General features: G+C 39.8%; 1 protein-coding gene across 4 annotated transcripts in view; it reads right to left on the bottom strand.

Annotated features, from left to right (window-relative positions):
• The window catches only part of ralgapa2 (Ral GTPase activating protein catalytic subunit alpha 2), a 789870-nt gene that overhangs the window by 653718 nt on the left and 121152 nt on the right, over positions 1-15000 (bottom strand). For all 4 annotated transcript variants that reach the window (XM_051925541.1, XM_051925545.1, XM_051925542.1 and 1 more), the window contains exon 4: positions 11777-11834. In XM_051925541.1, the coding sequence (XP_051781501.1) occupies positions 11777-11834 (58 nt within the window). The remainder of the gene's footprint in view (positions 1-11776; positions 11835-15000) is intronic.

The raw sequence follows: 15000 nt of genomic DNA on the forward strand, positions 1-15000 counted from the left end.
GGATTACTTGTGTTCTGTTCTGTGTATTGTATTTACCTCATTTTTTGACACCCACTGCACGCCCAGACTTCCTGGAAAGGAATTGCCTCTCCTGAGATTTCTTCCATTTTTTCCCTACAAGAGTTTTTTTTTTGGGGGGGGGGGGGTACGATTTTTTCTTGTCTTCCTAGAGAGTCATGGCAGGGGGGCTGTCAAAAAACAGGGCCTGTTATTAAAGCCCACTGCGGCACTCCTTGTGTGATTTTGGGCTATACAAAAATAAACTGTATTGTATTATATTGTAACTTAATATATTTCTATTTCCTTTGCCTGTGCTTCCATATGGGTATTGATAAAGACATGAAAACAATGGTTGCACAAGTTTATCATCCATGGACAACTGTAGATTAAGATTGTGAACATGTATCCATTCATTAAAGAAGGTCCAAGTCATTTATTAAACAATTGGCTATAACTATACATATTGATTCATCTACATACAGAGATGTTGATCAATATCTGCTTGGTGTAACTAATGAATACACATGGCAAAATATTAATAGTTGCAGGAAGTTAATTGACCATGTAGATAAAGTAGATATCATAAACTTGTCAACCCAGAAACAACTGAAGAATTAGAACACACTATTTTAAAAATCTGTCCACATGAATCTGATTGGAGAAAAGCATAAAGTTGTACTCAGAAATCAGATGAGACCGCTTATGAGTTCTGGACAGGTGTAAATGTGTCTTTGAAAAGTATACTGTGATGGAAGTAAACATATATAACCATCCATTATTTACCAGTGTTTTTGTTTAGAGTTTAGAACCTAAATTTAAGTCACTTAGTGTGCAGAATTGCCCATATTGGTAAAGTTCTGAAGAGCAAGGGATTAAGGAGACTGCTACTCTCTAATACGAGGTAAGACACAAAAATAACCGGACTGAGCTTGGGGCTTTCCTGGATAACCGTCTGGAAGTTGGCCGGATGTGAATCATAGAACTATATCCCCTCCTACACACCCACTCAAACCGCCGACCGGCTAGATATATCCTGTGAATAGCCTAGTCAGTATTTGCACAACAATCGCTACATGAGTTGTCGCAATAATGTTGAGTGAAATAATTGAACAGTCAATCAACATCAAATTTCTCACGAATTTTCTCTTTTTCCGTAAAAGAGTTTTTGACTGACAAAAACATTCCTGTCTTCGATCATCCTCCCTATTCGCCCGATTTAGCTCCCTGTGATTTTTACTTGTTCCTGAAAATCAAAAGTGACCTGAAGGGAACACATTTTTCTTCAGTGGATGAAGAAAATGGCAAGCCTGTTGAAGAGCCTCAAGCAAAAAGACTTCCAACACTGTTTCAATCAATGGAAGATAGGTATGGAGCGGTGTAAAGATCGGGAGGGGGAGTATATAGAAGGTGAAAATGTTTACAATGCTGTAATTCATCAATAAATATTTTTTAGTTAGTTGTTAGTTTTGTTTCTCATCTCATATAATGTAATAAAAGACAACAAATTAAAAGCTCAGGATGACCTGCAACAGGCACAAACACAATTTTATTTGGGACAGAATATGAATTCGTCCTATCAGCATGGAAACACTGGGCACAGTTGTGGACGTTTTGGGTTGGATTAACCCAAATAAGCGGTCTGATAGGTGTTTTATTTGTTCAAATCTTGACCACTGGAGTAAAGAATGCCCACAAAGAGAATATCAGCATAAATCAGCTGGAGCCCTTTTGAGACCCTCAGGTTCCTGCAATGCACAGCAGAGGAAGAGGGCAGATAACATTGATCTGTCCTGCAGCACAGAATAATCCAGTGACTGTGATGTGCTGAGTGCCTGTAGCCTTGGCATTTTCTTGCTCACAGGACATTGATAGTCATTTATAGAGATGGACTAGTGCAATGAGTGCAGCATTTGACACCATCGACCATTCTATTTTACTACACAGGCTAGAAAATGATGTTGGGCTTACAGGCACCGTGCTCGCTTGGTTTAGTTCTTATTTATCAAATCGATTCCAATATGTACACAAATGTGCTGACAGTACTCCATCGTTATACACAGAAGTTCAATATGGTGTCCCGCAGGGCTCAGTACTGGGACCTTTACTGTTTTCACTTTACATGCTTCCATTGGGATCTATCATTAGGAAACATAATGTTAATTTTCACTCGTATGCAGATGACACCCAGTCATGCCTTTCATGTAAATCAGATGAAGTTTCTCCGATGTTGTCTTTAATTAGTTGTGTCAGCGAATTTAAGGAGTGGATGAATGAGAACTACTTGTCTTTAAATACAGATAAAACAGAGATGTTAATTGTTGGAGGGAATGACACTGATCATAACAATATTTTGTCATCATTTAACTCAGTTGGAATCCCAATTAATTTTACTGAATCAGCCCACAATCTAGGAGTTATCTTTGACTCTAGCATGTCATTTAAAGCGCATATTACAAAGTTGTCCAAAACATGCTTCTTCCATCTTAAATATGTTAGGAAATTAAGGCGCTTGCTTTCTAAATAAACAGGATTCTGAGAAATTAATTCATGCATTTATCTCTAGTAGGACTGACTACTGCAATGCGGTGTTCACTGGATGTTCAAACTGTTCTTTATACAGCCTCCAGTTAATACAAAATGCGGCTGCAAGAATTTTTACAAGAACAAGAAAATATGAACACATAACTCCAGTTCTTAAATCCTTACACTGACTCCCAGTTAAGCTTAGGGCAGATTTCAAAATCCTTCTTTTAACATATAAAGCATTAAATGGCCGAGGTCCGGCTTACTTGTCTGAACTTATCATGACTTACAAACCAGAGCGCACATTAAGATCTCAAGATGCTGGTCTGCTTATGGTTCCAAGGATTAATAAAATAACAATGGGAGGGCGAGCTTTTAGTTACAGGGCCCCTAAACTGTGGAATGGTTTGCCTGCTACTATAAGAGATGCCCCTTCGGTCTCAGCTTTTAAATCCCGGCTGAAGACTCACTACTTCAGTTTAGCATATCCTGACTAGAGCTGCTGATTAACTGTACATACTGCAACTCTGTTGTTAGTCATTAGCACTAAAACATAAGTAACATGATAGTTAGAATTGGATACTAACCCTCACCTATTCTGTTTCTCTTCTCGGTACTCAAATGTGGCACTTGGTGCCACGGCCCACCTGCCAAGTTGTTTTGCCTGCCTAAGGTAAAGTCATCCCTGATGGAGGATCGCAGGAATCATGAGAAAGAGGAGTCCTTTCATCGGATTGGCTGGCCCAACTCTGTTTCAGCCGTGGAATGGCCAAATGGGGGAGGCAGCTTGATGGATGAGATCTCCAGGAGTCTAAAATTATCCAAATCTTATTATGTGATATCATCAACTGTTAAATTCTGCTCCATACTTCTAAAAAATTTTTATATTTTTTATTGAGGATTTGTTCTGTTCTGTGCATTGTATTATATTGACCCCCTTCTTCTGACACCCACTGCACGCCCAACCTACCTGGAAAGGGGTCTCTCTTTGAACTGCCTTTACCAAGGTTTCTTCCATTTTTCCCTACTAGGTTTTTTTGGGAGTTTTTCCTTGTCTTCTTAGAGAGTCAAGGCTGGGGGGCTATCAAGAGGCAGGGCCTGTTAAAGCCCATTGCGGCACTTCCTGTGTGATTTTGGGCTATACAAAAATAAACTGTATTGTATTGTATTGTATTGCAATGAGGACACAAACGATGACAAGGCTGTACTGTGAAATGCAATTAAGCCTTCCATAAATAAGTAATACAATGAAAAATCCATAAAACATTTGTTGTTTGTGGAAGTTAAATATCAATATATATCTGAAAGAACATTAAAACCAAGACTAAAACTACTGAGTTAAAATCAGTATACTTCCTTTGTTTATTCCCGAGAGCCCCAGTGCACTCCTCTCTTGTTTCCTCTGCTCACTCATTGGGTTCTCCAATCAGCACTGAGACACAAGTAAGCATTGTCATTTTTTAAGTGTCAATGACAAATGGCTGAGCTGATTGCATTTGCACATGAGAAAACAATCAGCCACCTTCCATGCTGCATACCCTGTGGTCAGGCACTACCACGGACCCCTAACTCACTTCACCACAGTGATACAAGATACATTTTCAAAATCAAACCCGTCCAGGAAAGAATAAGGACGCACAGACCCCAAATAATCATAGGCATTTTCTTTTCCATGTTTGTCTCTTTCTGTCACACCTGGGTATCAAACTGTATGTTCCCTGGTGGATACAGGCACTACAAAATTGGTAGAGGTAATAAGACAGAGACTGTGGCAAACACTGCAACAGTACTGAATATGTGCATTTTCCACGTGTTACTGTTCACAGCCCAGGCACGCTGTTACAGAAGCAAAACAGCAAACACAGGGATCCTTCCTATTTATCCTTTCCTTTCTATAAACTATTTCACCACATGTAAACTTGTAATTACTTTCTTTAGTGTCTCAAACAAGTTCTGGTATGTTCAATATCATGGTGGTAGGATGAGGCTACAAATTAGTTTATAGGTTCTAATCTTAATTATACCTGTAGTTCAATAAGGGGTTTTGAAGAAAGGAAATAAACTACAAATTGTAAACTGTTGTTTTTCTTGTATTTCAGCTGTGTGTCTGCAAAGCACCAAGGGACTACTTAAAGATTATTCAGCTACTACTGCAACACAGTAGCATTAATCCGGCCCCATATTGGTGCACAAACTGGTAGAGCTGCTGACAATTCTGTTTAACTGGTAATGAAAGTGCATATTCATTCACCCACTTTTAAGAAGAACCAGTGAATGCCTATATCTTTTGTTGGGTCTGTCATGAGTTGATCATATCCATGAGAAAATATTCCGTATAACTCTCATGTCTGACTGTGCATTGGTATACAAGTGGATTAAGTCTCAGATTACTTTTCTTAGGTTCAAACTGTGATCTTCCACCCCATTTTCAAGGACAATAATGTTACCCATAATTGTGGAATGTGGGACTCCCACAAACATATGCTTCATTCCTGCTATAAAATGCCAAAGGGTAAATGAATTCCAAATGGCATTCTCAGAAAATGATCCTGGCCAAACGGTAGTAAAAGTTGCACTTAGCAAAGTATCACTATCTATTTTAATTGTCTGCCTGAGCTTTCTGCATCTAGTACATAAAATACAGTGCTGTGAAATAGTGCAAATTCTTTCATTGTGTGTATCTAGTGTTAAAGAAGCTTAGAAGCTTCAATGAAATCTGAAACTGATACAGATTTAACACTAGAATCCCTGAAGCCTACAAAAAAAACTTGTAATCCCGGGCCATCTTAAATTCCTTCGCACCTCTCCATTAGCTCCTTTGTTTTGCATCTGCGTTGATCAGCACAAGCAGCAAGCAGCCTACTATCCTAGGGTATGTATGATGTTAACACAACTGCTTGAGTGGTGCAGCAGTAAGAACAGCCGACTCATAATCAAGAGGTCACAGGTTCAAGTCTGGTTGCTTCACAGAATTACCATTTTGAGTAGTGAGCTGCTCTTACTGTTACTGTTATACAATAAAAACATACATTTAATTTGAGTGTGTAACAACCGGTGTAAATTTATGGTAATTGTAATGTTTCATGTTTTTTTCAGTATTATTCTCTCAGTCACGGTCACGCTCCCCCTAATCTGAGACTGTTGTTTCCAAACAAAGACATGCTGTAACAGAGGTGAACTCAGATGAGGGTTCTACATTGGAGAAAGAGAACAGAAGTCCTCGCCGCAAGAAACATCCACTCACACATAAGAATAACATAGCTGCACCAGGCGTAAAGGCAAAAGTTGGCACGGTTTGGATGCAGCAAGCATCATCCTGCCAGTGGATATTATTGGTCAATCTGCCATGCATGTCCTTCAACGAAACAGCAGGGCATGCCAAGCTTGCCAAGGTATCATGCAAAGTTCTGTTTTTGATCATGTTTTGTGATGGTCTTTATATGAAAAACATTTATTTTACTCTATATAAAAGCCACATTAAATGTTATTTACCTTGATTTATTTACTTATCTTCCTACAGCGTAAGTCACAAGTGACTTCAGAGCTTCCTGCATTTGATCGACATAGGCATGCTAACAAAGTAAATGTGCAAAGCTACTTAAGTACGTGAATGACTTTAGCTGCAGGTGTCGATAATGCGATTATGAGTTTTTTCATAGGCTTCAGGGATTCTAGTGTAACACCTAAACACACAAAGTATAAAGGATCTGAGTAGAACAGAGAGAGAGGGGAGAAGTTCGGAGAAAGAAGGAAGAAAGAGAAAGAACAGAGACTGGAAGAAAATCAAGATAGAGTTGATCAGAAGTGTGAGCTGGTGGAAAGTGGAAAGGAGGTCAGGAGGCCCCATGGTGATTGAGAGGAATGGTGGTCCTAATGACAGGATGCACTATTGAGCAGAGAAGGAGCAGGAGCGGCTGATGGCTCTTAGGATCATCTCACAGATTGCAAGAGAAGGTGTTGGGATGATAGAGCCAGGCTGTGTGCATACCAACAGTTTGTGGCTGAGATGGCTGAGACACAAGCCGATTAACACTAGAATCCCTGAAGCATCAGCGTCTTTTGTTTTGCAAATGTGTCGATCAGAGTTCAGGTCTCTTTATCTGGGAGTGAGGTGTCTAGAGTTGTATAGGGTAAATATCTTTATTTGGAATACATACATTTCATGTGTGTTCCGTGTCTACAATGATCTAGGTAAATGTAGGATGACAGGAACTGCTGAACATACTTTTTCCAAGCCATACTAATAATGATGTGAAGTGTATAATGTGAAGACTTTAGTCCAAATATCAAATAAACACGTGCACTTTTATTCAAGAATACAACCAAAGAAAAAAAAATCATTTGATTTTCATGTTGCTGTCAATGAGTTAAAAACCCAAGCTCAAATGTCAATTGACAGAAAGTTGATGTGTATTCTTGAATGGTGCAGAGATAAGATCAGCTGCCTTATAACCCAAAGGTTCTGGGTTGAAGGCCAGCTGCTCCGCGTTTTGAGTAGTGAGCTGCTATTACTATTACTATAATAAATTAAAAACATACAATTGATTTGAGTCTGTAACACCGAGTATAAATTTTGGCTACTTGCAAAAGTTAGCACTAGTTTTTTTTTATTCAGTTTTATTCTATCAGTGACATTCACATGGTACAACGAATTTGCCTCTCCCTCTCTGAGTTGAGTAGTGATGACCACAGTTTTTTCGTAGGCTTCAGGGATTCTAGTGTTAAAGTGGATTATATGTGTTTATGAGTGTGACAACCATTGAACATACCCATTCAGCTCTGATATGTGTGTAATAATTCCCTAGGCCAACATTATGTCCAGCACCAGGAATTTATTTTGGGAACCTATAGTACTAGGGTGTTATATTGTGTTAGCCATTATGGATATAGTGAGAAGTCAAGCAAAATGAAACCTTTTACTGGAAAACTAAAAAGATTACAACATGCAAGTTTTCAAGACAACTCAGACCCCTTCTTTAGGCAAGATGTAAATATTTTGAGGACCTAAAATTTAGATTCCATTTTGTTAATTATATCAATGGCAGTGAGCCATGCTCATCACTGAAAAAAAAAACATATTCTGAGAATAATTTTGCATGTCAGACCCAAGATTTCATCAGTGTTAATTTGATGGAGCTCTTCATTTACAGCTATGTAGTCTATTTTTAAATAATCTTTCAGGCCTGCTAATGTCAGAATATTTCTTTCAACTAGGGATGTGAGAATAAAACTTTTAAACATTTGACCAATTGGAGGTTAAAACCCAATTAGGAAATTTATAACTGTGATTGAGCCCCACCCAATCCTACCTTTACCCAAAAGTTCAGTGTGCTTTATGAAAAAAGTTTCAACATAGCATCCTTGTGAAAATGCAGGCAGACTATATAAATCAAATTTCCACAACTGAAACAAAGCAAGTGTAAGCGATCTCTGACAGACCTGATAGAACAGGTTTTGAAACCTTTCCTCACTTGTCCTCCCCATTTTGCATGTACTAATGACATACATGGTCAGGGTTAACAAATACAGTAAGTGCTCCCTCACTGGGAGTTGCACCTTTTATAACAAAGACAAGGAAGCAGAAGTGAGGTTATAGTTAAGCAGCGAGTAAAGACAGTAGGAAAAAAGTGTAACTTAGTGAGAACTGACATATCGGCAACTGTAGTACAGGTGATCTGACTAAGAAAAAAAAAAAAGTGTTAGAACTTTCTCGAGTTCAGGACACAATATGCGGAGTACAATAAGCAATGTTTATCATCGTGTAAAGCTGTTCTCGATGTCAGTGAGCAGATGCTGCTTTAACCAATTTAAGTATTAATGGTGTTACATCAAGCTGTGCTTCTGATTTTGCTTTCCAGTGATACACAGAGCAGAGCAGCAGATTGTTCAACATTTCAGTTTTCATTATGAAAATTTATGGGTGTCTGTAAAACATTGTGTTTAAAAACGAAGGGCACGAAGGGCTTATGCCTTAGTAATTATTTTTCTGTTGGTTCCTACAGGAGCAGCATCACAGCTTTGGACTGCTTTACTACCTCCATTTCAAAGTATTTAGAATCCCTCACCAAAGAAGTGTTCAATATGTAAGATGGTCAGTTACTTCTTGGCATTTGCTCTATCATAGTTTAACTTCTGCATAAGGTTACCATGTTCCTAAAGATTTATAGCCCAAGGTCTGCTTAAAAATAGCAATTTTTTTCTCAAAATGAGCTCAATGCCTGAGGCAGACAAAATAACACACTGGAAAGCAGAGTGCGTGTGAGGTATCAGAGAGAGAGGGTTTTCTACATACCATCAAAGCCCGAGGGCTAGGGCTTTGATTGTGCCCTTTGAGATATTTCAGAATGGCTATATATCATCTCACAAGCTTAGTCCACAACTTTAGTTAATTGAACATTCATGTTTAAACTTGTAATAATTTTACTTTCCTTTAAAGATTCAGAACTCTTAAATGTTTCTTTTTTGTTGAAAGAGCATCTAATTTAAATCTCAGACTTGGTTCAACACATCAGTTAATATATTGCCATTTTGAAAACTGTTGATTTTCATTCTGTCTGAAAGCACCATCAAAATATATTAAGAACCACATATCGATCCTACATCAATATATCTTGGACCTCCACTTTATTTACTTCAAATATTTTAGCAAAACAGATATTGTATGAGGGAAACATATGTAAAAATGCCTAATGTTAGTACAACATCTGTTTGCTTGCTTTTTAATTAGTATATATTTCACAATCTCATTACAATACTAAAAATACTCATCCAAAAGTGTTTGGACAACAGCAAATATATAAAAAATAAAATAAATATTAAAATATATTAAAAATATAATACATATGTTACTATGTATTATACATTTGTTACTGTTACCAAGGATGTTACCACAAGAGCAAACCAAAAGTCCTGGATGACAAGAGAAGTGCACAAGCTGCTCAAGATCAGAAATGCAGCCTTCAGATCTGGAGACAAGGCCACCCTCAGGGTGACCAGAGCCAACCTGTCTCGCGCTATAAGGAGAGCTAAGTGGGCATACACGCAGGGGATCAACAAACAATTCAGCAGCACCAGAGACACACATCGTATGTGGCAGGGCGTTCAGACAATTACAAACTACAAGCCCAACCCACACAGCAGCAATGGTGATGCTTCCCTTCCGGATGAGCTGAACAACTTCTTCGCACGGTTTGAGGCGCAGAACAAAGAGCCTGCGAGAAAAGCAACACCTCCCTCCACTGACTAGGCACTCTGTCTCTCCATAACTGACGTGAGGAGGACTCTATCCAGAGTCAATCCACGCAAGGCTGCAGGACCTGACAACATATCTGGTCGTGTGCTCAAAGAATGTGCCAGTCAACTTACTGGTGTCCTCACAGACATCTTCAACATATCTCTGAGCCAGTTGACAGTCCCAGCATGCTTCAAGTTGACCACCATCATACCAGTGCCGAAGAAGTCATCAGTGACATGCCTGAATGACTACCGACCAGTTGCACTCACGCCAATCATAATGAAGTGCTTCAAAAGGTTAGTCATGTCACACATAAAGACTTATCTCCCTGCCTCCCTTGACCCTCTTCAGTTTGCATACCGCTCAAACAGGTCAACTGAGGATGCCATATGCTCTCCCCTTCATCTCTCCCCGACACGTCTGGATAAAAAAGATACACGTCAGGATGCTATTCATAGACTTTAGCTCTGCCTTCAACACAATCATCCCACCAAAGCTGGTTGTAAAACTGAGCAGGTTGGGCCTGAACACAACCCTCTGCAATTGGATCCTGGGCTTCTTGGCAGAGAGGCCCCAGTCAGTTTGGATGGGCTACAACACTTCCAGCATCATCACACTGAGCACTGGAGCACCACAGGGCTGCGTGCTTAGTCCACTGCTGTTCACCCTGCTGACTCACGACTGCACAGCCACATCATCAACTTTGCGGATGATACGACGGTGCTGGGACTGATAAGCAGGGATGATGAAACAGCATACAGAGATGAGGTGGAACGGCTGTCCGCATGGTGTGAAGACAACAATCTATCTCTCAATGTCAACAAGACAAAAGAGATAATCGTGGACTTCAGAAAATCACGTCCTGCCCACATCCCACTCAGCATCAACGGTTTAGATGTGGAGACTGTTAGGAGTACCAAGTTCCTCGGTGTGCACATAACTGAGGAACTTACGTGGACACATAACACCTCATCACTAATCAAGAAAGCCCATCAGAGACTACACTTCCTGAGGCGGCTGACGTGAGCAAGTCTTCCCCCTTCCATCCTCACCATGTTCTACAGAGGCACCATTGACAAGTGTTCTGACCAGCTGCATCACTGTCTGGTATGGCAATTGCAACATATCCGACAGCAAGCGCCTGCAAAGGATAGTGAAGACAGCAGAGAACATTATTGGGGTGCCTCTCCCTTCACTACAGGACATATTTTACAAACGCAGTCTCTGCAAGGCCTGCAGCATTGTGCAGGACCTCTTACACCCCTCACATGGCCTTTTCACACTTCTGCCATCCAAGAGAAGATACTGCAGCATCAAAGCCAGATCTGCCAGGATGCAAGAGAGTTTTTACCCCCAAGCTGTTAGACTCCTTAACACCAGGCTGCCCCCTGGGACCTTCCACATGCCCTGAACCACCTCTAAAAACAGAACTTTTATATATGCGAGCCACTTTCCTGCAAAGACGAGTGTGCATGTAGAAAAGAACTTAAAATCTCATACTGACCTTTAAGTATTTTGACACTCTTGTTATCCATCTGCTGTGAAACATTCTGACCTGTCATTGTTTACACATGTCGTAAACAACTATCATACACTGATAATTTCTTTATTATCTATATCTATTATTTATTATTTATTTATTATATTACATATCTTACACATCAATATTGCTGCTACTTCTTTGTCCTATCTTTGCACAATGTCTTGTCTTGTTTGTGTTTTAATTTTTAAATTTTAATTCTATTTTTAATTTATTTATTGTATTTCATGTTGTTACACTGTGGACCCTGAGCTTCGCAATTTCGTCTATCTGTATACTTGTAAATGGTTGAGATGACAATAAAGTTCACTTTGACTTTGATATTAAAATATATTCCATATTCAACAGACATGTGTTTATATTTATGACTCAAAACAGAACCAAACACCTTACAGCTTCATTCAACAGGTTGACATTTTTGGCCAAGTATAATTGCTACAGTAGAACTTACTGCACTTAAATATATATTTAATACTTACCTATACTGTGAAAATGCCACCTGAAGAATATTTTTTCAGGAAGAAGCTGAAGTACTTTCTGCAAGATAAATTAAATTATAATAACATTTTAGTTTTTTTTAAACAACTACAGCAGACATAGTTGCACATCATATACCTATTCACAATCTCAGTTATACTTTAGCTACACTAAAGAAGGCATTCTCAAAAAAATAATATCAGCTCCCTCTTTTGATGCATCTCTGAATCTTTCAATTTCCGTTCCTAGTCTAAAAAAGTGGGGTTCTGAAAACAAAAAAGGGGCAGATGGTGTGTTGACACTTTTCTACCTGTGCAAACTAACTGGAGACATATACTGACACTCTGCATCACTACTCTACATAGTTCTGAGAGCTATACAAAGAAAAAGCCCATTCCTCATGTATTTTAAAATATCAAAAGAAAAGGGTTATGTAACGACCCAAAAAGCTTATTTTAGAACAGCAGTAATGAATTCTTGTCAGATTCTGAAGCAGATTTGGGGTGATTCTCATAAAGAAACCTAGATTTCTTCTAGTTTTATATAATGCAAAATTATAGTTTTCCTAATTAGTTGTGGAAAGTGGTTTAGGATTCTTTCAGTTGATTAACATACATTAATCCATGAACAATGTAATGTAGGGTATCACAAAAGATTTACTTTTATCTAGGGATGCTTCAATCAAGTTTTTTAAGGACAATACCAATCATCAATTTCACGTTATTAAGATTTGCTGAATCCGATGTCAATTCCAATTTTTTCTTTATCATTTAACATTTTTTACATTAAGCCCCTACATCATCTCAAATGTAGAAGGAGTTATTTTCTGTGTTAAAGTGTTGACTAGGGATGCTCCAATCAATCGGCTACCAATCGAAATTTGCAGATTTACAATTAAAAAAAAGACTTGATTGGTGATCAGTAAAAAGGGTGATCACAGAAACCAATATTATTAGCTCCTGCTTTTCTAAGCTTTACTGTAATCTAGTTGCAGTGATCCTTCACACAAGGTATTATGGTATTCTTTTCCAAAAAACTTCCTGCAGTGTAAATAAGTGTATGTATATGTGTGTATATACACATACATACATATTGTGGAAACCAGACCGGACACAGACAGGCAGACACAGATGGTTCAAGCACCAACACATGTTTATTTCTATTTACACTATTTACATTGTCAACACACAACCCGGTGCCCCTGCACCACACACCCTTAGTCCGGGCCTTTTCTAAATCCAGCCTTCCTTCACCGCCTCCACTCCTCTCCTCCGGGCTTCGTCCTCTTCCACCCGATTCCAGCTCCTGAATGGAGGGAGGCAGCCCCTTTTATATTCACCCGGCCATGCTCCATGTGCCTAATGATGAGCTTCCGGCGGCACTTCCTGGTGTGGCAAAGTGCCGCACGAGCACCCGGAAGCACTCCGGGTGTCCCTGGTTTTCCTTCCCCCACCAAGTCCGGGTGCTGCACGTTCAGGGCTTTTCAGTCTTTCGGGCGCCCCCTGGCGGTGACCACAGGCCCCAATAGGGTTGAGCTTCCATGCTCTGTTCCCGTGGCCCCCATACCAACCAGGGCGGCTGCCCTCTCGTGGTACGGAGGAGGTGTAGTCCCTCTCCCAATCCTTCCAGGCGTCCCGGCTGGGTACCACCCCCAGCCGCTCGCCACAATATATATACATATATACATACATACATACATATTATATACTGTATATATATACATATATACATACATACATACATCGGGTTCTAGGTCACCGCCCTTCTTCCCCGATCGCTCAGTTTAGATGGCCGGCCAACTCTAGGAAGAGTCCTGGTGATTTCGAACTTCTTCCACTTACGGATGATGGAGGCCACTGTGCTCATTGGGACCTTCAAAGAAGCAGAAATTTTTCTGTAACCTTCCCCAGATTTGTGCCTCCAGATAATCCTGTCTCGGAAGTATACAGAAAATTTCCTTTGACTTCATGCTTGGTTTGTGCTCTGACATGAACTGTCAACTGTGGGACCTTATATAGACAGGTGTGTGCCTTTCCAAATCATGTCCAATCAACCGAATTTACCACAGGTGGACTCCAATTAAGCTGCAGAAACATCTCAAGGATGATCAGGGGAAACAGGATGCACCTGAGCTCAATTTTTCTGGATTTTTTTTCTCATTTTGTCTCTCATAGTTGAGGTATACCTATGATGAAAATTACAGGCCTCTCTCATCTTTTTAAGTGGGAGAACTTGCACAATTGGTGTCTGACTCAATACTTTTTTGCCCCTCTGTGTGTGTGTGTGTATATATATATGTATATATATATATATATATATATATATATATATATATATATATACAGTGGAACCTCTAGATACGAGTTTAATTCGTTCCAGCACTGAGCTTGTATAGCGAATTTCTCGTATCTAGAACAAACTTCCCCATTGAAAATAATGGAAATCCAGTTAATCCGTTCCGCACCCCAAATATATTAACATAAAAATCAATTTTCCTAACAAATAACACTGATAAATTATATATACTGTAGTCTACCTTTAATAAATAACACTGGTAAATAATATAACTGATTATTAAAAGAATCAAAACAGGTGTCCAAAGTGCAGTAGAGCATTCAATAAATCTTTAAATAAATAATCCTTAAAACAGTTGTTGTAAATGGAAGTTTAAAATACACAAGAATAACAATCCTTTAACACGAGGTTAAAACGTCAACAGGATGCAGTCTTTAAAAAACAGATGACAATCCCCGGTGCTTCTTCTCTGTTAGCGTCTCACCTGCGGGCTCTGCAACAGGCGAGACACTCTTAATGCAGCTGACCTTCTCTACACCGTCCTGCTTCAGCTGTTTGGCTCGCCTGTTCAGCTCACTGTTCAGCTACACGCGAGCCTGCACTCGCTCGCTCTCCCGCACCGACTTCCTGCCTGCCTGCCTGCGCTCTCTCTCCTCTCTTTTCTTTTACTTCTCCCCCTTAACCGGCTCGCGCTTCTCTATATATGCGGGGAGGACATGGCAGCTGCAGCCCATCAGCCACAGGAACAATCATGGATGTGGGCAGTTTCCCACCTGTGCACTTAAGTGAGAAACGCAGACACCGCAGATCGCGGCTCGCAACTGCTACCACGCCCCCTCGCTAAGCCGCGAGCTATACCCACAGCCTGGCTCGTGGCTCGTTACGTGAGTCAATGCTCGCATTTAGATCTGAATTTTTCGCTCATACTTTC

Source organism: Erpetoichthys calabaricus, chromosome 3 (assembly GCF_900747795.2).
Source record: "Erpetoichthys calabaricus chromosome 3, fErpCal1.3, whole genome shotgun sequence".
In the NCBI taxonomy this organism is placed as follows: Eukaryota; Metazoa; Chordata; class Cladistia; order Polypteriformes; family Polypteridae; genus Erpetoichthys; species Erpetoichthys calabaricus.